At 38.9% G+C, this 23,997-nt stretch overlaps 4 protein-coding genes across 4 annotated transcripts; all 4 read left to right on the top strand.

The window, feature by feature from the left end:
* Positions 1-2,762: 2,762 nt before the first annotated feature.
* LOC131024723 (concanavalin-A-like) lies at positions 2,763-5,153 on the top strand. The gene is made up of 2 exons (XM_057954260.1): positions 2,763-3,497; positions 4,733-5,153. Exons 1-2 carry the CDS (start codon positions 2,790-2,792, stop codon positions 5,006-5,008), a joined length of 984 nt encoding a protein of 327 aa, XP_057810243.1. The 5' UTR covers positions 2,763-2,789; the 3' UTR covers positions 5,009-5,153.
* Positions 5,154-8,554: 3,401 nt separating this feature from the next.
* Positions 8,555-11,016, top strand: LOC131026557 (polyphenol oxidase I, chloroplastic-like). The gene is made up of 2 exons (XM_057956447.1): positions 8,555-9,218; positions 9,714-11,016. The coding sequence occupies exons 1-2, from the start codon at positions 8,629-8,631 to the stop codon at positions 10,849-10,851; spliced, it is 1,728 nt and encodes a 575-aa protein (XP_057812430.1). The 5' UTR covers positions 8,555-8,628; the 3' UTR covers positions 10,852-11,016.
* A 3,794-nt stretch (positions 11,017-14,810) lies between these two features.
* On the top strand, positions 14,811-17,575 carry LOC131026556 (polyphenol oxidase I, chloroplastic-like). The gene is made up of 2 exons (XM_057956446.1): positions 14,811-15,449; positions 16,258-17,575. The coding sequence occupies exons 1-2, from the start codon at positions 14,857-14,859 to the stop codon at positions 17,393-17,395; spliced, it is 1,731 nt and encodes a 576-aa protein (XP_057812429.1). The 5' UTR covers positions 14,811-14,856; the 3' UTR covers positions 17,396-17,575.
* Positions 17,576-20,569: 2,994 nt separating this feature from the next.
* LOC131026553 (mannose/glucose-specific lectin Cramoll-like) lies at positions 20,570-21,552 on the top strand. The gene has a single exon (XM_057956443.1). The coding sequence runs from the start codon at positions 20,618-20,620 to the stop codon at positions 21,434-21,436; it is 819 nt and encodes a 272-aa protein (XP_057812426.1). The 5' UTR covers positions 20,570-20,617; the 3' UTR covers positions 21,437-21,552.
* The last annotated feature ends 2,445 nt before the right edge of the window (positions 21,553-23,997 follow it).

Here is a 23,997-nt window from a genome sequence, read left to right as displayed (position 1 = left end):
ATCTCGAACTCCGCTGAAAGCTGCCTTTTCAACTTCTTGATTTCGTTCAAGTCTGAGCCGGCTACTAACATGTCATCAACATAAAGTAGCAAGATGATATAGCTGGACTCGAACCTCTTGAAGTAACAACAATGGTCAGCATTGCACTTCATGTAGCCATTTTTCTGCATGAATCCATCAAACTTCTTGTACCATTGCTTCGGAGCTTGCTTCAAGCCATACAGGCTCTTTTTCAACTTGCACACCAGCTTCTCTTTTCCTTTGACAGAGAATCCATCTGGTTGTTGCATGTATATTTCCTCCTCTAAGTCACCATTGAGGAAAGCAGTTTTCACGTCTAACTGCTCTAGATGCAAGTCCTCCGTTGCAACAATACTCAGGACCGATCGGATTGTTGTCAACTTTACAACCGGAGCAAAGATATCTGTGTAGTCAATTCCTTCTTCCTGTTGGAAACCTTTGACTACCAATCTTGCCTTATATCGCTTTGAACCATCATGCTCTTCTTTGATTCTGTACACCCATTTGTTGTGTAGAGCTTTCTTTCCTTTGGGCAACTCAACTAGTTCCCACGTCATATTAGAGATAAGAGATTTTATCTCTTCTTTCATTGCAAGCTCCCACTTGACAGAATCTCCGACTTGACATGCTTCTTCATAGAATTCAGGTTCACCAGCATCGGTCAGTAACATCTGATTCATGTACTTCCTGTTTGGAACATGAGGTCGAGATGACCTCCTGGGTATTGGAGTTGGAGCTGGAACTGGAGACTGTGGTGGATCAGCCTCAGAGTTGGGCTCTTCTGTCTGCAAACTTTCATCTGTTTGCTTCGATGTACTGCACTCTTCAGTATCATCTGGATCAACGTATGTTGGATCGTCACTTGTTGTGTCGGTGGACTGCACTGCATTTCTGTCCTTGTACATCACATTTTCATTGAATATGACATTCCTGCTTCGAATGACCTTCCTGTTTTTGTCATCCCAAAAACGATACCCGAACTCATCTCCACCATATCCAATGAAAGTACATTTTAGTGATTTGGAGTCGAGCTTACTCCTGGCATTATCACTAATGTGTACATACGCGACACAACCAAATACTTTCAAGTGAGAAAGTTTAATTTCTTTGCCGCTCCAAACTTCCTCAGGTATTCTGTACTCCAATGGTACAGATGGCCCATGGTTAACGAGATATGCCGCTGTGTTGACAGCTTCTGCCCAAAATTGTGTTGGCAGTCCTGCATGTATCCTCATGCTCCTAGCTCTTTCTGTCAACGTCCGGTTCATGCGTTCTGCAACTCCATTTTGTTGTGGTGTCCCTGGCAACGTCCTTTCTAACTTGATGCCGTCCTGGTAACAAAATTTCTTGAACGCCATATCTTCGTATTCTCCACCATTATCGGATCTCAACTTCTTTATCCGTAAGCCAGTTTCATTCTCCACCATGGCCTTCCACTTCTTGAACACCTCAAACACCTCTGACTTGTGTCTCAAGAAGTAAACCCACACCTTTCTCGAGTGGTCATCGATGAAAGTCACAAAGTAAGACTTTCCGCCATTGGATGAAACTGCTGCTGGGCCCCAAACATCTGTGTGGACTAACTCAAGCTTTACTTGCTTCGGAGTTCTACCACTGGTATTGAAACTCACCCTCTTCTGCTTCCCGTAGATACAACTTTCGCAAAAGTCTATATCAACAGACTGAAGCTCTGGTAGTTTCCCTTTCGAATGCATATACTTGAGCCCTTTCTGGCTCATGTGCCCAAGTCTTTGGTGCCACAGATTTGCATTCTTCTTGCTATCAGCAACTGCAATTGTCACACACGCATTCATCGTTGTGTATAGGCTTCCAGTATCCTTGCCACGTGCAAGAATCATTGCGCCCTTAGTGATTTTCCAATAATCACCTGAGAAGTGTGTATCACATCCTTCTCTTGACAATTGCTTGACGGAGATCAAGTTCTTCCTCAACTCTGGAATGTGTCTCACGTCCTTCAATTTCCATACAGATCCATTGAGTTTGATCTGTACTTCTCCTATGCCCACCACGCTGCATGGGTGATCATCTCCGAGATATACTTCTCCGAAATTTCCCGACATGTAATTTATGAAGGAATTTCGATTCGAGGTGGCATGGAAAGATGCTCCAGAGTCTATGACCCAATACTCGGCCCTTTTCTCCATGGAACATATCAAGGCATCGCCTTCTTCTTCAGCCACAACATTGGCTTCGGTCTTTGTCTCGTTTCCTTTTGAAGGTACTTTACACTGCGTTCTGTAGTGTCCGACCTGACCACAGTTCCAACATTCAACAGACTTTGATTTGTTGGAATTCTTGTGGATCCTGGAGCTCTGCCTGCCATTCCTTGACTTGCTCCGTCCACGCCCTTGACTTCTGTTTGAGTTTCTGCCTCTGCTTTCTGCATTTAAAGCGGCACCTGAAGTGGAGACTACATCTGACTGCCTCCGGATCTCCTCGGTTAAGATCATGCTCACGACATCATCAAACTTCATTTTGGACTTACCGACAGAGCTGCTAATGGCCGTGACTGTGCCATTCCAGCTCTCAGGTAACTGCCCAAGAATTAACAAAGCCCGGACCTCATCATCGAATTTGATGTCCACCGTGGTAAGTTGGTCCGTCACTTCGTTGAACTCGTTCAAATGTTCTCCAAATCTTCCGCTCTCCGTCATTTTTATATTGAACAATTTCTTGATCAAATGAACTTTATTTGCTGCAGACGGCTGCTCGATACACCATCACTCACTACTCAATATAATTAAGCCATGGCCAACCTATACCAAACCCTAATCTTCATTGCCCTCCTCCTCGCCGCCGCCGCCAACACGGCGCGGTCCCAATCGACGGCCTTCACCTACGACTTCTGGGGCGACCAGCCGACCGAGCTCCTCTACCAAGGCGACGCACATTTCCCGTCGGACTCCACGTTCCTCCGCATGACCAACACCACCGCCTCCGGCACCGCCGCCCAGCACAGAGCCGGCCGGGTGGTGTACCCGACCCCGATCACGTTCTGGGAGGCCGGGGCGCAGGTCGATTTCGAGACCACCGTGAAGTTCATCGTGACCCCCACAGCCGGCGACATGACCCCGGCCGACGGCTTCACCTTCTTCATCGGCCCCGTCGGCTTACCCCTCGGCTTCACCGGCGGTGCCTACGGAGTCTTCAACACCTCCGGCCTCGCTGCCTCCGTCTTGGCCGTGGAATTCGACATTTACCCCAACGCCGAAGTGGATCCAACCTATCCTCATATTGGGATCGACATTGAATCTAATGTTTCGAAAAATTTGACCAACGTCGGCACCGCGTTGCTCCGGCAGGAGGTGACGGCCATCATCGGCTACAAGAAAGCCACTAACCTGATCAGCGTGAGAGTCGCCGCCGGCTCACAAATATACGAAGTGAGCTATGTGTTCGACCTGAGCACCATTCTTCCCCAGCAGGTGCAGGTCGGGATCTCCGGGGCCACCGGAGTGTTGGGAATTAGACGCAACTAATTCCGCCCGGGATCTAGTGTGACGCAATATTTTGGATATCGACCGATATGAAACGAGAAAAATAAATGACACCGATATTTTTAACGTGGTTCGGCCAAACTGCCTACGTCCACGGACCCACACCAATATATTAGAGAATCTCAAAAGGAGGAGTACAACAAAAATACCACACTGTATTTTGTATCTGCCTACGCAGAGGCTATCTCTCAACTCACTTTTATCACTCGTGTATAACTTCCACACTGAAGTTTTCTCTCACAAGATTTTTCTCTCTCTCTATTTCTATCTCTCTCTAGATAGCTATGGTTGTGATTTTGGTGTTGTGTTGTTGTGTTTGGGATGCTGCAGAAGATGTTTATTTATAGGAACATTTGGAGGTGGTAGGTGAAGAGAGGTGGTAGGTGGCAAATGGTGGAGGTGGTAGGTGAAGAAGGTTGGTGGCAGCCACTTTTGACTAACACGGAGGCCAAGTCGCCGTGCACGACCTCGTCTCGTGGTATTTCACTTCCACCCTAGTGCATACCGGCGCCGCCACCGGCCAAGCTGAGGAAGGGTACATCCGCCAATATGTGTGATTTAAAATTAATTAACATGTGTGTGTGTGTGTGCAAGTTGGATTGTAAATTAGGACTAGCGATGGACTTCTCTCTCGTTTATGTTCTAAAAATAAGACGATATGAACTACCGTCTCTCTATGTAACACACAGTAGACATGAGATGGATATCGGATTAGCTTAATTTTCTCTTTTTCAGTCAGGATTTTGTGTTCGAAACGCAAGAATTCTCTCGAGATTATCGTCTCTTGCCAACTCTACTTTATTTGAATTTTTCACATAAACTTTTAAACTTATTTGAACTTTTCTCTTTTGTTTAAATGAATGCAAAATTTAAATTAATAATAATCATAAACAATGATAAATAGTACAAGAGTTATATGGTAGCAGAATTCTCAACGTTCAATAGTACTTATTTTTGTCTCGAGCGAAATATGCGTAAATAGCAGCGATGTCGAGTGTCATTAATTATCTCTATATAAAAGAGCTTCATCATAGTTAACTATATATATGTAATAATAATCTTACATATCATGTGCGTGTGTTAGCCTAGCGGAAGGAGGTTAATGTCCATGACCTGAGGTCCTCGGTTTGAGTTCTCCGTTAGGCCAACACACGCACACATGATTAAACAATATTTGCATTCACAATAAATAGGAACAGCAGGTGACTGCGCTGATCAACTACAACGGAGCTACGAAGATGATTGCCGTCCGTGTCACCGCCGGCTTGAAGACGTTTGAGGTCAGCTATCAGTACGATTTGAGCGGCTTTCTTCCTGAGCAAGTTCAGGTAGGGCTCTCCGCCGCCACCGGACTAAACGAACCATGCGTCGCCACCCATGATATCGTCTCATGGTATTTCTCGGCCACCATGGCGCCTAATAATGCTGGCGCGAGGAGCAGGAAAGCAGCTTTTCGGGAACCTTATTAGTCAGTATGTGTGATTTTGTGATGTGTGTGTGTGTGTGTCGTAAATAAATCTAGACATAATTAAGATAATCTACCATCTCTATGCACGGACTATGCAACAATGCTTTTGATTGTCGTTCTAATTTTATGAACTTTGCGAGGTAATCTTTGGAAGATATCATTAAGGACTTTTATCGAACAATTGCAATACTGTATATGAAGTAACTTAATTCCTGTTAATCCAACAGTGAATCAGTTACTCCTATGTATTTACTTTTTAAGCGATCAACGTGGATATTTCACTTGAATTCAATAGTTCAAAACTCGTTTAAACTCATAATGGAATGTAGCATTAAACCAATATAAATAGGAGCTAGAAAGCCAACCACTATCCACCACATCCAAATACTACTCCACCCATCCAATCAAGTCATGGCCAAGCTTCTCCAAACCCTAATTCCTCTCCTCTTTTACATAGCATTGTTCCTAATGCCTGCAAATAAGGTGACCTCACAGAAGACCTCCTTCACCTTCACCTCCACCAACCTAACCTACCCGGGCGACGCCCACAAGCCCTAAAAGTTGAATATTAAAGAAATAATAAAAAAATAAACACAATCAACTCACCACCAGTAAAGTACGCCACCTTAATTTCCTTGCATTTTCTTTTCATTCTCTCCTTTAGTCTTTACCCTATTTTCTGTATTGTCACCCACCGCCACCGCCCCCCTTACGCCAGTAACGCCACGATCACCGCCCTCACACGCTGCCATCTCTGGCCAGCCTCTCTCTAAAATATCTTTTGGAGAATCAAGCATATATTGAATAAAAAGAAAAATCATGTTGATGAGTTCATTAGAGTAAGGATTAAAAAGATGAAGGGGAAATTTGACAAATATTGAGGAAATTACAATCTTTTGATAGTTATTGGAGCAATACTTGACACTAGGTTCAAAATGAGGTTGATTGATTTTGCTTTCAATAAGATATATAATGAGGTTGATGCACGGCCATATACTATAAAGGTTCGAGATGCTTTACATAACTTGTACTTTGAGTATATTGAAGTTGACAATGCAAAGTCTCGAAAAGGTACTTCTGCATAAAAATATTTTCTACAAGTGCAATCTCCACATCTCAAAGAAAATTAGTGCCTAATGTTTAATTTGTCTGTTTGATGAGTATCTTGACACTGTTGAAGTGAATGGTCCTTTGAAATCTAAGTTGGACATTTACTTGGACGAGGGGGTTGTTAGAAGTCAAGATGGGGATGGAGCTGTAACCTCTGGTTGATGCATAAGCTTGGTGATGAAGTTCAAAATTCTATCCACTTTAGTTAGTGATGTTTTATCTATTCCTATAAGTACTATGGCATCAGAGGCCACACTAATTAGTGCAAGAAGTAGAGTGTTAGATCCTTAGTATTCAAGGTTAGGTTCTAATTATCTAATATGATAGAAGTTTTAATTTGTGGAGCGGATTGGATACGCCAACTTCATGGAACAAGAAGCCGACCATTATGTCACATGTAAGTTATATTTATTTTCTTTTTATTAGGAGGAAAAAGAATCTTTTCATGCCATGTTAAAAATCACTTAATTTACAAACTTGGCGGAAGATTGGATATTCAACATTTGTTCTAGTGGAATGTTATTTTGATGAATTTGAAACTTGTCATTATTTATATATTTGATAAATATTGATTATTTTGCAAACTTTTGAATTTATGGCTTGTATTGAGAATCCAAATCATGGAAATTGAACAATTTATTATTGTGTATTTATTAGGTAAATATATTGGATATATTCCTATATTTTTTAGAATATTATTAAACATATTTTTCCCTTCGAAATTTCGAATTGAATATGATGGAAAACGAATCGAATATTCGTAAAAAAAATATTTAAGTAATTTAAAAAATGAATCAAATAACTAAAAAATAACATCGAATCGTATTTAATATTCGAAATCGAATCGAATACTGAATCAAATATTAGAATATTTTCACGAATACAAATCGAATATGGTGATATTTACATCGATTCGATTACAATTCTACTGACCCGTACATCGCACTGGAAGGCGCACTTATAATAATGTCATTAGAACACGAGTATGGTGTCGTAGCAGAGATTAATTGAACGGTCAATAGTATTTATTTCTGTGTCGAGCGAAGTATGGGTAATAGCGCAGATCTCAAGTAATTATATCTATATAGAAGTGTATTGCAGTATGGTTAACAATTTAATAATAATATATCTTATCTAGATACCTGCATCTTTTAATTATCTCTGTATAAAAGTGTACTGCACTATAGTTAACAGTGTAATAATATATCTTATCTAGATAAGTGCATATTTTCAATCAACTAACTATGGACACGCGTATTTGATTTAATTTTTGAATTCTAAAATTTATCAATCAATTTGTTAATTAAATGCATTTGAGATTTGTGTATCTAAATCTGATCAGTGGTGGCATTATTGTTTAATGGATAAATAAATATTTTAATGACAATGTGACAATAGACTTAAACTGAAGATCTTTAGCCGCAGGCTTTTTGTCATAATGCATGTAATGTAGTGATAATTAAGCGCTTTTGATTCGGATTAATTTAATTTATTTAGCATACTCCCAATAAATTAATATATATATCGAAATAAATTAAGTATTCGCAATATGCATGTTCTCGATGAGGATCAAATAAAATCTTTATACGAACCAAAAAAGGATACGATGCATTATAATATTTCCTCCGACCACGAATCATCTTCCTATTTTGTCATTTTCGTTCGTTCATGAAACATCTTTTTAGTCCATTTTTTAAAATAATTCCACTACCTATCACCATTTTTTCTAATTTCTGAAATCCCTTCTCTACTCACCAAATATACAGCTAGCTTTTTTTTAAACTTGTATCACTCCTAAGATCAATGTTAATTTAATAGACACGTAATATATAAAATGCATTATAGAATATATAAAATACAGTATTATATAAGATCCGATTTGAGATGGAATTAATATTGGGCGTTAAAAGAATCTTGCCCATCCATTTAGTCGAAATGTATCAATCACATTGGATCTTAATTAAGTTCCTTTGAGAACACAAAAGATAAATTCTATAACTACCTCTATACACACACTCAAGGCAAAAAAAATTCACACAAAATATTGTTAATTTGATAACTTTATATGAAATACATTATAGGATTAGATTAGTTAATTAGTATGAGAAGCCATATCGGAAAATCAAGTTCTTTATCTATTTGAAATAATTAATTTTGTCGTCCAAAGACAGAAGAGCGATGATGTTTAATAATAACGTATCAACTTTAATTTTTATAATTTAATTAACTTTACAACGATAAAAATGAGTAGTCTTCATAATTACCTCGATAAGTTTTTTAAATGGAGAAAATACCTCTTTATAGATAAAAAAGATAAGTGCATACAACCATTTAGTGAAAGGGCAGCCTGGCAAAAGGTCAATTTTCTATTTTCGTCTACAAAGCATCTTCCTAATTCATTTTCGAAAATAATCCCATTAACTATCATTACTTTTCTTAAAACTCGTGTCCACACCTACTATATATAGACATGCATGCCTCGAGAGCAATGCAAGCATCAATCAATCAAGCATGGCTTCCCTTCAATCTTCATTCATGGTGATGGCGACCACGACCAATCCCAACCTCCGCACCACCTCCCAGCTCGCCAGCAGGCGGAGGCGCCGCTTTGAGGTGTCGTGCAGCAGTGATGGAGGCGGCGGCGGCCGTGTAGACCGCAGAAACATGCTGCTTGGTCTGGGTGGTCTATACGGCGCAAGCGGCCTCATCCGCAAAGCTGAGGCGGTTCCGATTTCACCTCCTGACCTGAGCAAGTGTGATCCCAAAGGTGCCTATACTTCTAGAAACGGGGAGATAATATCTCTAGACGCCAACTGCTGCCCGCCCTACACGGACGTCGAGGAAGAGTACACGCTTCCGACGTTCACAAAGCTTCGCAGGAGGCCGGCGGCGCACAGGCTGACACCGGAATACATAGCCAAGTACGAGAAAGCCATCCAGATGATGAAGGATCTGGACGTGACGGACCCCGACGATCCCCGGGGCTTCACTCAGCAGGCCAACGTCCACTGCGCTTACTGCAACGGCCCCTACGACCAGGTGGACCACCCCGGCATCGATATCCAGGTTCACAACTCATGGATCTTCTTCCCCTTCCACAGGTTAGTGGCGGATCCACGGGGGCTGAAGCCCCCTCCCAAATTTTTTTGTTTTTAATATATACAAGAAATACAAGAAAGAATTGCTTAACATTTTACAGTGATTTGCTAGGTTAGTTTGTTAAAAATTTGTGTTATTTTTGTCTCATTTTTGTTTAATTAGGTAATATTGAATATTTAATTTGAGTTAATCTTCAAGATAAACTAAAATTTTGAACTATTAATTAACAATGAAAGTTAGTTTATTCTTTTAGAAGTCGAAATAATTTTTCAAAAAACTGCACAGAGGTAGGTCTGTATATGCTTTAAATGTACTTGTTGTTGAATTAATGGAATGCGAACAACTATTTTTTATAGTAAGTGACTGATTTCTAATCTTAAGCCAATTAAATCTATACGGAATGGTTAAAAAGATTTGTCTTGCGGACGAGAGCCCCCATGCAAATACTTTTAGATTCAGCCCCCCTAACGACAAATTCTGGATTCATCCCTACACAGGTGGTACCTCTATTTCTTCGAGAGGATCATGGGCGAACTCATCGGAGATCTCGATTTCGCCCTGCCCTACTGGAACTGGGACAACCCTAGGGGCATGCAGATGCCCTCGATGTTCGACAGGGACGCGTCGCCACTCTACGACGTCAACCGCGACCCGACGCATCGGCCCCCGGCCATCGTTTCTCTTGCCCTAACCAACCCCCCGATCACCGATCCCGTACAGATCATCTCCAACAACCTCAATCAGCTGTACAAGGAAATGGTTGGTGATGTCGAATCCGCTACCAACTTCATGGGCGAGCCTTACGTTGACGGAGACTTGCCCCCGCCACGCTCCAAGGGAGGATTGTCGGAGGGCGGCTCACACACCGGCGTCCACGTCTGGACCGGAAACCCCGCCAACAATTTCCGCGAAGACATGGGGAACTTCTACTCCGCCGGAAGAGACCCTCTCTTCTACGCACATCACGCTAACGTCGACAGAATGTGGACTATATGGAAAACGATCCCATCCGTTTTCCCGAAGGATATCAACGAGCTCGTCGTCCCCAACCCCGACGACTTCAACAACGCCTCCTTCATGTTCTACAACGAGAAGAGGAAGCTGGTGCGCGTTAAGGTCGCCGACTGCTTGGACCACACAAAAATGGGATACGAGTATGAATATAGCCATACACCATGGATGACCTACCGGCCACCTCAGCGGCCGGAACCGGTCAATACCGCAGAACTCGCCAAGACGGCGGAGACCGGAGACAATGTGTTCCCTCTCATTCTCAATAAGCCTCACAGGGTTGTGGTGCCCAAACCATTCAAAGGCAAAGCCGACGAAGTGCTGGTGCTGGAGGACATAATCTGCGATAGCTTGAAGCTCGTGAGGTTCGATGTGTTCGTGAATGATGCAGACGACACGCCACAGAAGCTCGATAGGGCTGAGTACGCCGGGTGCTTCACGCAGATCCCGCACAGGGTTAGGGCCAAGGAAAGCGCCAACGACCTTCACTTGAACTTGAAGGAACTCTATGAGAACATTAATATTGCTGATGATGATTTCATTGTCGTCACCATCGTTCCCCACATTAACGGCGACGATGTTACCATCGGTGGTATTAAGATCATCCCGCGTGTTACCGCTTGATCTCTGCATCACCGTGTTTAGGATTTCCATGTTTTGTGTGGCTGAGTGAGCCTTTCTTTCTTGCGAATAACCGCGCATTTTCATGCTCCTTCCGACTACGGGAAGAATGTAACATTTATTTTGTGAAAGTCTTTCTATTCTATGTTATGTACCATTTTACTCTCCTGCGGTTTCTTCTCACATATAGAGTCTTTTAGATGAGTATAGGAGAGTTTGTGCATGACACACAATCCATCAACTTTATATTAATGAATTGTTAGAGGTTAACAATTGTAATAAATTTCACAATATGTAGTAATGAATATAAAAAATTGAAAAACTATTATTTTCACCGTTAATATGAAACGGAAGATAGATTTTAATTAATGTAGTGATAGAAGATAAAATCATATAGATTTTTAATTTACTAGCAGAAATAGTACGTTGTATGTGTTATTGATCATTGGCTTAGTGAAATTCATATTTTTTTTCTAGCATAGAATGTGTGCATTGCATGCAATCCCTGAACTTTACATTTATAAATTATTAGAGTTGTATAATTCTATTAAATCACAATATATAATAATTAATTAATATAAAAAAAATTATAGCATAAGATCTAGATATATATCAAATATATTTAGTGTAATATCTAATGAAATAATATATTCTTATAAATATATAATATATAATTTACAAAGGTGTCCTTCAAATAAAATACTATAATAGGGATATAACAGGCAATATATATTTTGTGCCAAATGCACTTTTTATATTAGTATAGATAATTAACGGATTAATATATTATTATTATAGTTATTTTTTTGTTCTAATAATTACTATATTCACGTAGGATTTTTTTTTTAAATTGTGGTGGTGGTGGTGGTGGTGGTGGCAGCAAACAAAATTAAAATATTACTCCCTCCCTCCCATTGATAATAGTTCATTACTGTTCGACACGGTTATTAATAAGAATAGTAATTAAAGGATAAAAGTGATAAAAAGTAGTGGAGCCCACAACATTTTGTGAGGTAAAATGGTTTCAGTTTTTTGGAACATGCAATTATCAATGAGACAGACGAAAAAGAAAAGTGAGTCATTATCAATAGGACGAAGAGAGTAAAATATAATCTAATGTAAAGACTCTTACAAATTATACATTTATTTCACACTTACAACCATTTTATTAAAACTCGTATTCAACATACAATGAGACTCTTTTTCATGAACAAATGGAGAATATATATACATACAAATATAGATTATATAAATGTAAAATAATCATAAATAGTAGAATTTATATGTTTTACAAAAGAATGATATATTTTACGTTTTATCTTTGAAAGTGCACATGTATCATTTGATTCTTATTTCAGATTCAATAATTCCACGTTCCCCTCCCAATTTTTTAAATACATGATCTGGCCAAAAAAGAATCAAGACAGTTTCCAATGTCAATGAAAAAAAATTAAAGGAATGAATATTAAATTTATCGGCGTAGACACGTAATAATCATAAACAATGATAATATTAGTATACACGAGTATGGTGTGGTACTGAGTTCTCAATGATCAATAAATCTTATTTTATTTTTGTCTCGAGCGAAGTATGCGTAAACAGCTAAAATTAAATAATCAAATATGTTGTGACCCGTGCAGCGCGCGAGAGGGCACACTAATAATAAATAGAACTGGAGTAGTGGTAGCAGAGTTCTCAATGGTCAATAATATTTATTTTGTCTCGAGAGAAGAATGCGTAAATTGCACATATCTCAAGTACTAATTATCTCTATATAAAAGTGTAATAATAATCTTATCTAAACAATCAATTAACTAATAGTTTTTGAAGTCTAAAAATTATTCAATGAATTTCTCTCAGAAAAAAATATCAATCAATTAATTTGTTAATTAAATAGATTTGAGATTAGTGTATCTAACTTGACCAAATTTCATGTGCGGACATGTATAGATTACATTAACTAGAGTGGTATGGTAAGTTTTCTGATTTCTTTGTCAGAATTTGCGCAATCCTAATGTATCTTATTGGTGGCCTTCTGCTCTTCGTTCTTTATGCCATGATTTCTGGTTTGGGTATTTCATCGAACACTAGGCAGGGAGGCAATGAGTAGTCTGCTCTTAGAGGTTTTTTCTTTGACTTTGTTTTGGTGGTCTGTTTCGATCCCATGGGCACTATTCACAATATTATATATCTCTTGGTCTAGGTGTGGTAGTAGTTTCTTTTGGATGTTTGGCATGTTTGGGTCGAAGTGGCTTCTCCGGAACTTTTTCAGTTTCCTGGTGCGCTGGTACTGGCTCCGGATTTGTCAGGCTCCTTTGGTTTGGGTTTTTTTTTCTTTTCGGGTTAGATGTTTTATCATCCTCTCGTGCTTCTCGTTGTTCTTGTCTTCAGTTTGTTCTTCATTTTTTTATTGTAATAGACTGGTACTCTTTTTCCTTTGCTAGTGTTTATTTCACTGGATTTTCATCGGAAAGGGTTTTGATGAGGCTCAGCCCTTAGTTAGCGTCTTCGTGCTATCAATGAATTCTTAGTTTTTCTTTTCATTTTTTCCTCAATAAAATTTCAATTCAATACACACAACCATATAGTGGAAGGCACACCCTGGCAAAAGGTTTAATTATGTGTAATTGATTAGATGGTCCAAAATATTGTATGAGAAATGATGCTGCGTGGTATATTAAATATTGCACGATTACTTTGAGTGTATCCATAAGGAGTAAATTATATAAAGGATGGCGAGTTAATTATTAAATAGTCAGAGATTAGATCCATTAGGAATAAATTACTATATAAAAATATAGAAAGATGCTCCGTGGTATATTAAATATTTCATGATTAGTTGTATTTAGATCCATACGAGTAAATTATATAAACCACCTGAGATGGGCCAATTCATTATTAAAGGCCTACTAATTTATACAAACAAGACTCATATCACCATACACAACTAATTAATACTTATCTTTAGGCAAAAACTTGGGTGAGACTGACTATATGGGTGAAACGGGTCGGGTCGGGCCAGGCTGGGCGTAGGTCGCACGGTTGAAAACGCAGATAATTCGAAGTAATTATTATTGTGATGAAAAATTAATAGACATGAAGAAAGATAATGCCTTTGAAACATTACCTTTCTTTATATTTATAATTACTTTTTCGTGCAATAATAATTACCTGACTAAAATAAGTACACCGCCGCCACGCCCTTCACCTGTGCCCTCCGCTGCTCTACCAGCTGCTCTGAGCTCCAATATTAATTTTGAAGTGTCCATAATAGGTGTAATATTTTCACTTTGATATATGTATATCCTTATATTTTCAACTCAATCACACCCAATTTATATTAATAGAAAAAGTGTCTGAGCACAAAATACTGATTGCACAAAATAATATTATCCGAAAATTAAGTTCTTTATCCCTATTTGAAATAAGGGTGATGCTATTCAGCCATAATAGCTTTAAACTCAATGTATTTAAATAGTTTGCTCAAAATAAAAATAGAATGTTATTAGTTTTATAATTTTGTTCACATTGTAATTTTATTTTTTATTTTTTTAAAAAATTCAGAAAAATTACAAAAAATAGCTACAATATGTAAAAAAAATAAAACTAATAAAATCCTATTTTTATTTTAAATATAAAAAATTAAATACATGACTTTTATAATATTTTCCCATATTATGACTGGCCATAATATGGCCAAACAGCTTTTTCAAAGACAAGTGCATACAACCATTTTGTGAAAGGCAGCCAGCCTCGCAAATGGTTAATTATATGGAATTGATTAGCTGGTTCAAAATGTCATTTATTAGTCTCGGAAATGATGCTGCGTGGTTTATTAAATATTGCACGATTAGTTTGACTAGATCCATTAGGAATAAATTATAGAAACATGGCGATTTAATTATTCAACGAATAATTTATTTTTTTCTTAAAACTCGTGTCCACATCTGCTATATAAAGACATGCCTCCACAGGTAATCACAACGACCATCAATCAATCACTCAAACATGGCTTCCCTTCAATCTTCATTCACGGCGGTCGCCGCCACCACCAACTCCCCATTTCGCAAACCCTCCCAGCTCGGCAGCCGGCGGAGCCACGGCCGCTTTCAGGTGTCATGCAGCAGCGGTGGCGGTGGCAGCGGCCGTATAGACCGCAGAAACATGCTGCTTGGGCTTGGCGGTCTATACGGCGCAGGCAGCGCTATCCGCAAAGCTGAGGCGCTTCCGATTTTGCCTCCTGACCTGAGCACGTGCGACCCCGAAGGTGCCTACACCACTCGAAACCAAGAGGTAATATCTCTAGACGTCAACTGCTGCCCGCCCTACACCGACGTTCAGAGCGACTACAAGCTTCCGAGGTTCACTAAACCTCGCGTTAGGCCGGCGGCGCACAGGCTGACACCGGAATACGTACGCAAGTACGAGTTGGCCATTCGAAAGATGAAGGAGCTGGACGTGACGGACCCCGACGATCCCCGTGGCTTCACTCAGCAGGCCAACATCCACTGCGCTTACTGCAACGGCCCCTACGACCAGGTGGACCACCCCGGCATCGATATCCAGGTTCACAACTCATGGATCTTCTTCCCTTTCCACAGGTTAGCAGCGGATTGACCGCCTCCCAAATTTTGAGTTTTTTTTTTTTTTTTTTTTTTTTTTTTTTTTTTTTACTAGCAGAAAGAACGTACGTTGTACGTGTAATTAATGTTATTTTAATTGATAATCTATTATTAAAAAAAATCTATTAATTCATTACTTTTATTAGATAATTTATTGGATAAATATATTTATTTATAAGCTTTATGAATAGCTATAGATATAAAATATTCTTTATAGATTTGGGTGACAAATAAATGTTTATCAAAATAGATTTATATTTTATGAATATAATAATAAATATATAACAGGAGTAGAATAGGTAATCCACAAGTTGTGCCTTAACTGTCTTAGACTCTTTTTCTATTAGTATAGATAAGAAATACAAGAGATAATAAAATACATTGTTTTAATAATTATAGTATCCACGTTTATTTTATAGTGATTTAAATTTGATATGTTAGTTTGTTAAATTTATGTTATTTTTGTCTACTTTCCTTTCTTAGTTGATTCTCAGTGTTGAATTTGAGTCAATCCTCAAGTTAAACTAAGATTATGAACTATCATGATGAAAATTTGCTTATCTTCTTAGAAGATAGAAACAATTTTTGAGAGATAGGTATTTCTATGCTTTCAATGCACATGTTGTTGAATTAATCGAATGTACATGGACAAAAAAATAAACTGTATACAGAATGCTCAAAAGAATTTGGCTTGGGGGCGAGAGCCCTATCCAAATACTTTGAAATGCCATACCTTAACAAATTCAGTCCCTCCTAACAAAAAATTCTGGATCCACCCCTTCCACAGGTGGTACCTCTATTTCTTCGAGAGGATCATGGGCGAACTCATCGGAGATCCCGATTTCGCCCTGCCCTACTGGAACTGGGACAACCCTAGGGGTATGCAAATGCCCAGGCCGTTCGACAGGGAAGAATCCCCGCTCTACGACGTCAACCGCGACCCAACGCATCGCCCCCCGGCCCTCGTTGCTCTTGCCATAACCACCCCCCCGATCACCGATCCTGTAACGATCATCGAAAACAATCTCACTCAGATGTACAAGGAAATGATTGGTGATGTCGAATCCGCCATCGACTTCATGGGCGATCCTTACGTTTCCGGGGACTTGCCCCCGCCACGCGCCAAGGGAGGATTGTCGGAGGGCGGCTCACACGGCGGCGTCCACGTCTGGACCGGAAACCCCGCCAACGATTTCCGCGAAGACATGGGGAACTTCTACTCCGCCGGAAGAGACCCTCTCTTCTACGCACATCACGCTAACGTCGACAGAATGTGGACCATATGGAAAACTATCCCATCCGTTTTCCCCAAGGATATCAACGACCTCGTCGTCCCCAACCCCGACGATTTCAACAACGCGGCGTTCATGTTCTACGACGAGAAGAAGAACCTCGTGCGCGTCAAGGTGGCCGACTGCTTGGACCACACCAAAATGGGATACGTGTATGAACACAGCGAAACTCCGTGGACAGCCTACCGGCCACCGCGGAGGGAGGTGCCGGTGAATATCGAAGATCTCTCCAAGAGGGCAGAGAGTGGAGACAATCTGTTCCCTCTCACTCTCAACAAGACTCACAGGGTTTTGGTGCCCAAACCAACCAAAGGCAAAGCCGACGAAGTGCTCGTGCTGGAGAACATAATCACCGATAGTTCGAAGCTCGTGAGGTTCGATGTGTTCGTGAATGACGAAGACGACAAGCCAGAGGACCTCGCCAGGGCCGAGTTCGCCGGCAGTTTCACGCAGATTCCGCATAGGGTTAGGGCTGCGGAAAGCGCCAACGACCTTCGCTTGAACTTGAGGGAGCTCTATGAGAACATCAATATTGCTGATGATGATTTCATTGTCGTCACCATCGTTCCCCACATTAACGGCGACGATGTTACCATCGGTGGTATTAAGATCATTCCTCGCGTTACCGCTTGATCTCTGCATCACCGTGTTTGGGATTTGTCTGAGTTTCAATTTCAATTCGAATTCCATGTCATTGTGTGGCTGAATAAGCCTTTCCTTTCTTTCGAATAACTGCGCATTTTCATGCGCCTTTCGACTATTAGAAGACTGTAACATTTATTTTGGAGAAAAGTCTTTCTACATTATGTACCATTTTACTCTCTTGTGTTTCTTCTCACCTATGATGCACGGATTCTTCAAAAATTAGTATGTACGGCGAATCGGATTCTTTTAGGGTGTCATTTTCTCGAATTCTTGTCGGATTCGCACCCGATTCGCCACGTGGCGTATCTTTTAAAACAATTTATAAAAATAAACCGGATTTGCAAATTCCATAGGCGAAATTCACGTATCTCGTGCACGAAAGGCCTACACAAGGTTATTTTGATAATTTTATTTTCAGTTATGACTTATATATTGGACTAATAATATTTGAATCGTTATATTGTTGCTCAATTAACTTATATAATTGAAAATGCTTAACTTTTGGGTAAAATAAAATGTAAATTACATATAATTAATTTAAGAAAATTTAAATTGTATATATTTTATAAGCATTATATATCATAAAATTTTAATAATTAGATGTATCCTTGCCGAATCGCACCCTATAATTTTTAAAAATCCGTATCCCCGTACTCGTATCGTATCACCCCCGCATCCGCACCTCCGTACCTATAATTTAGTGCACATGGATCTGTCCCACAATTTAGTGTGTACCACTCTTAATTTATTATAATCTATAATTATATTTTCTTCAATTTTAATTTATTATAATATAATAAGAAACTAATTAATAAGGGTTCACTCGTTCAATTAGAGTTTATAATTATTTTTTATATTTATTTGAATTAATAATTGATTATTTGGGTTAATTAATTCAAAGTTAGGGTATATAATTTTTTAAAATTTTAATTTTTAGTTATAAATTTTAATTAGAGTTCATAATATAATAATATTTTTTTATTTTTACAACAAATAATTATAAAATAGACAAATTAAGAATGATACACGGTGATACACACTAAATTGTGGAGCAGATGATCACATCTGCTTTTAGTGAGTGTGTGCATTGCACACAATCAAATGTTGTTTGGGCTAAAAATTTGTGTAAAACATGCCTAATCACTAATAATTTGTAATTTATAGCTAGCCAACTAATATATCATTCGAATTATTGTTTTGATATGAATTTAATTGATTAATTGACAGATATGTGCCAATACTAATTTTAAAATAAAGAAAAATAATAATTTGAAGTTTGAGGATAGTATGGAACATATACAATTTTTTTTTTGTTATAACAAAAAATGCCATTGAGATCTGGAATGCATGCTATTATATCTAATGTAAAAGAATATTTCACCATCGTTAACTGTGCTATAATAATCTTATCTAAATGACACACTTTTTAATCATTTTCCTTATGAACACCTGTATTTGATTTTCTGAAATCTAAAATTTATACATTTATTAATCCATTTGTTAAGTATATCCGAGATTTAGTGTATCTAAATTGATTAATATCGAGGTGCAGGTATGCATTTATTATATAGATATGAGCAGCAAGACGATGTATTAATTCGACACCAATTCATTTAGTGCAAAGTGCCATTAATGTTTTTTTTTTTTTTTTTTTGAGAGAAGCCATTAATGTTGAATAGCAGTATATTGCCGAGCTTGTTCCAACGTTCGTATTGACAGACATTCTAGTTCACCTTGAGTTTGAGACTCGTAAACCGACTCACCTTGAGTAAAAGACTAGTGAATCCTAGAGTCTGATCCAATTTAGCTTCAGTATAAATCTAGTTGTTGCTAGTAAAATCGATAAGTTGGAAGTGATTTCTCTCTTACCGCATCCAGTCTACTTGATTAAGAGAGGGACTCTTTTTTTTTATCAGAAAAGAAATTTTATTAGGAGAGAGTTTGGTACCAGAGATACGACCAAATTACACAAGAACAAGAGGAGTTTCACAAGAAAACCAAGATTGAGAGCTAATCTCTTTAACATGTAGTCCAAAAATTTTGTTCCAACTCCACATCCTCACTTTCACTTCTTCGATCACGTCATTGATCTCCCAAGTCTTGCCCTCAAATCTGCTCTCGTTACGTCATTTCCACAGCAACCAAATGGTACAGACCCATACTGTCGCTAGAAAAAGTCGACCTTCCTTTCCTTTGTCAAGATTTGTGAACAAATCGAAGTGTGCTTCAACCGATTGAGGCCACGCTGCTTTTATTCCCAGCCACCTATGAATTCCAATCCAAACCTTTTCTGTCTTCGGGCACGACTGAAGCAGATGGTCTATGAATTCCAATTAAGAGAGGACTCTTAATTGTAGTTTATTTTTTAAAGTGAATTCGAACCATTAATTTGTAGTATATAATTTACTCAATCCACGAAATGAATACTCATTTGGGGACGTTACAGGTTTTAAGAAATGATTGAGTGTGGTGTTAGTGGAATAAGGGACCCACTTTTTAAAGGTATTAATTAATTAAAGGGTTGTGTGAGGTACACTTGATAAAAAGAAAAATTAATGAGTACTCATTTCATGGACGGACTAAAAAAAAATATGTGTACTCATTTCTTGGACGAAGGGAGTATTAATTTTCTTTTCCTATATTTATTGCTTTTACAGTGACTGTGGGAGCAATAACTCAATTTCACGTGGTTTGTAATAATCTCTCCATACCTCAACAAGTCAAGTAAATCTCTTGTACTCATACAATAGATACCACTGTAGATAATACTCACTTCGTCCCAACTTTTAGTATCCATATATATTTTCTTTTTTTGGTCGTCGTCCCATATTTTAGAATTCATTTCTATTTTTAATAAAAATAGGTGAAACCTTTTCTCCATTTTAATTATGTTAACACTTCCATAAAAAATATGACCCTTATTCAACTCACAATACAATCAATCACTTTATTAAAACTCGTGCTAAAACCGGGATAGAGAGAGTATACTCCAACAACTAAAATGTGGTAGGTTATAAATTATTAGAGATCACAAGTTCAGTTAATCTCGAGAAGATGAGGTGAGTCATTTTTGTGTAATAAAAAATATGATGTTAATTTAAATAACATTTTCATTCAAGCACTATACTAGTATAAATAGGAGCAAGAGTTAACACCAATACACCATCATCACACCACATCCAAAGCAAATACTACTAACTCAATTAAGCCATGGCCAAGCTTCTCCAAACCCTAATCTCCATCGCCCTCCTCCTCGCCGCCGCCGCCAACACCGCGCGGTCCCAATCGACAGCCTTCACGTACGACTTCTGGGGCGACCAGCCGACCGATCTCCTCTACCAAGGCGACGCCCACTTCCCGTCGGACTCCACCTTCCTCCGCATGACCAACACCACCAGCTCCGGCAGCGCGGTCCAGTACAGCGTCGGCCGGGCCGTGTACTCGGCCCCGATCACGTTCTGGGAGGCCGGCGCGCAGGTCGACTTCGAGACCACCCTGACGTTCGCCGTAACCCCCAACGCAGGCGACACGAACCCCGCCGACGGCGTGACCTTCTTCATCGCCCCCGTCGGCTTACCCCTCGGCTTCACCGGCGGCTGCTTCGGAATCTTCAACTCCTCCGGCGTCGGCCCCGCCGTCTTCGCCGTGGAATTCGACGTCTTCTCCAACCCCGGAGTGGATCCTAGCTATCGCCATATCGGGATCGACATCGAATCTAATGTTTCCAAAAATGTGACCAACGTCGGCAACGCGTTGCTCGGGCAGCAGGTGACTGCGCGCATCAACTACCTGGAAGCCACTAAGCTGATCAGCGTGAGCCTCGCCGCCGGCTCGCAAACATACGAGGTGAGCTATGTGTACGACCTGAGCGCCATTCTTCCTCAGCAGGTTCAGGTCGGGATCTCCGGGGCCACCGGAGGCGAAGTCGCCGTGCACGACATCGTCTCGTGGTATTTCACGTCCACCCTCGTGCATGCCGACGCCGCCGCCGGCAAAGAGGAGGAAGGGTACATCCGGCAATATGTGTGATTTAAATTAATTATGATGTGTTGTGTTGTGTTGTAAATTAGGACTAGCGATGGAATTTTCTCTCGTTCTAAGTTCTAAAAATAAGACGATAATAAGACTCTCTCGTTTAATTTTCCCGGTTTCTTCTTCTTTTTATTTAACTAGCAGAAAGAACGTACATTGTACGTGTAATTAATATTATTTTAATTAATAATCAATTATTTAAAAAAATCTATTAATTTATTATTAGATAATGGGTTAAGGTGCAGATAGGCCCCTGAAGTGTGAGCCCTTAGAGCGATTTACCCCCCATACTAACTGTGTGTGCAATTTCCCCCTTAAACTACAAAAAATCGCTCATTTAGGCCCCTCTGACTGACGGCCGTCAGTCAACGTTAGTTAGTCAATTTTTTTTTATTTTTTTAATTCAAATTGTGGGGCCCACTTGTACTTTTCTCCCTTTCTTCTCCAATCTTTCTCCCACCGCCGCCCCACTCGTTTCCCTCACCACCACCACCACCACCACTGTTTTCCACCATTACCGTTTTCCCTCACCTCAACCACCACAAAAATCTCCACCACTGCCAAGAAACAGACAAGCTCGGTGATCGTCGCCGGCGTTGATGGCGTGACGGTGAAGACGAAGAAGGGGGCAGGGGAGCTCGGTGATTGTAATTAAAAAGAAAGGTGGGCCCCACAATTATAATTAAAAAAATAAAAAAAAAATGACTAACTAACGTTGACTGACGGCCGTCAGTCAGAGGGGCCTAAATGAGCGATTTTTGGTAGTTTAGGGGGGAAATTGCACACACAGTTAGTATGAGGGGTAAATCGCTCTAAGGGCTCACACTTCAGGGGCCTATCTGCACCTTAACCCTTAGATAATTTATGGATGAATATATTTATTTATAAGTTTTATCAATAGCTATAGATATAAAGTATTCCTTATAGATTTGAGTGACAAATAAATGTATATCAAAATAGATTTATATTTTATAAATATAATAATAAAATATGGGTAAAATAGGCAATCCATAAATTGTGCCTTAAATTGCCTTAGGCTCTTTTTCTATTACTACAGATACACCTACTTTTTCATCAATATATATATATATATATATATATATATATAAATATAATATCCTGGGAATATTGCCAATTTTGAAAGAATATGTTTTTTTTATAATAATAAACCTTAATATAATATACACAAGAATAAATGTGTTGTTTATCTGAACTTCTAACATATCGTCACTAATCAATAGTTTTGTCATTTTTGTGTTCTGGTAATATTTATTTTCACTCGAGATTGACGACATTGGTAACTGGACTTCTAAAATATATATTACTCATGTTTTCTTTCCCAATATAAGAAAAATAAACAAAGATAATGCAAAATAATTCGCAATGAATACCACGTATAACTAGTGTAGATCTCGAGAGCGCAGTGACCGAGCCACCATGGTCCATGCATGCCTGTGGGCCCCCCTATTTTTTTTTATTATCTTTTATTAATAGAATTATCAAATAATTTGAATAAAACTACATTATGATACTCCATTTTAGTTTATATATTTATTTTTTGTTGTAAGGTTAAATTTTGATTTAAGATTTATGGGAGATTTGTAGTGCGTATATAAAAAAATAAAAAAATTAAGGCTCGAATTTTCTTGTTTTTCAAATTTAAATTTAGAATTTACCTTTTAACTTGAATTGCTTCACTTTGCAGTTATTATTGATTGATTGTTTAAATATTCGTTAATAAATTCAATTATTTTATTTTTGTAAAAAACATGTTTCAATACAAAGTGTCAAAACAAAATGTCTAAGCTAGCATTGACATAATATTTGAAAATTTGTGAAACTTATAATTTAAATATCTATGTATTGAAACATAGATATTTATAACCTTACAAGAATGTAAGGTTTCCAAAAATGTGAGGTTTCCAAATACTCTCCTTATGTTCTTTTGAACACAGTTATTTAGGAAGAGGTTAATTAAATTATCAAGCGGTGTGGTCATGTAGAGTTGAAAAGGTGATGTGAACCCCAAATTCTCACTTTTTGAGAGTATTTTTTTTTTCATAAAGAGAAACAGTACTATTTGAAGTGGGACCGCTCGAAAAGGAAAACAAGATACTTGAAGTGGGACGGATGAAGTATATAACTTCACAATTTTATCTTTAGGGGGTGTTTACTTTGCTTGATTGATTATATGCATGATTGAGTATTTTTATCCTCAATAGTAGGATTTCTCCGATCCCACCCTTTTCATGGGATAAGAATAAAATAATCAAGGATCTTGGGATATCCTAGAGTTGCAATCTATCAAAACAAATCTGCCACTACAACTCAACCGTCGACCTCTTGGTTTGCAGCACCATGCCGTCATTCTACAAATCTTACTTAAACTTGTAAGCTCGACCTCTGACGCAGCGCGGCATCATTGTTCTACATCTAGTCGCACCACGTCACCGTTGCTTGTAGGGATGTCAATGCAGCCCGAAACCCGTGGGCCGACCCGAATAACCCGACAAAATTAGAGGGTTAGGGTTGAAAAATCACAACCCGAAAAAACCTCC

The sequence above is a fragment of the Salvia miltiorrhiza genome, chromosome 5 (genome assembly GCF_028751815.1).
Source record: "Salvia miltiorrhiza cultivar Shanhuang (shh) chromosome 5, IMPLAD_Smil_shh, whole genome shotgun sequence".
Classification (NCBI taxonomy): domain Eukaryota; kingdom Viridiplantae; phylum Streptophyta; class Magnoliopsida; order Lamiales; family Lamiaceae; genus Salvia; species Salvia miltiorrhiza.
The sequence above is the reverse complement of the archived record's forward strand: the minus strand, read 5'-3'. Positions and strand labels throughout refer to the sequence as shown.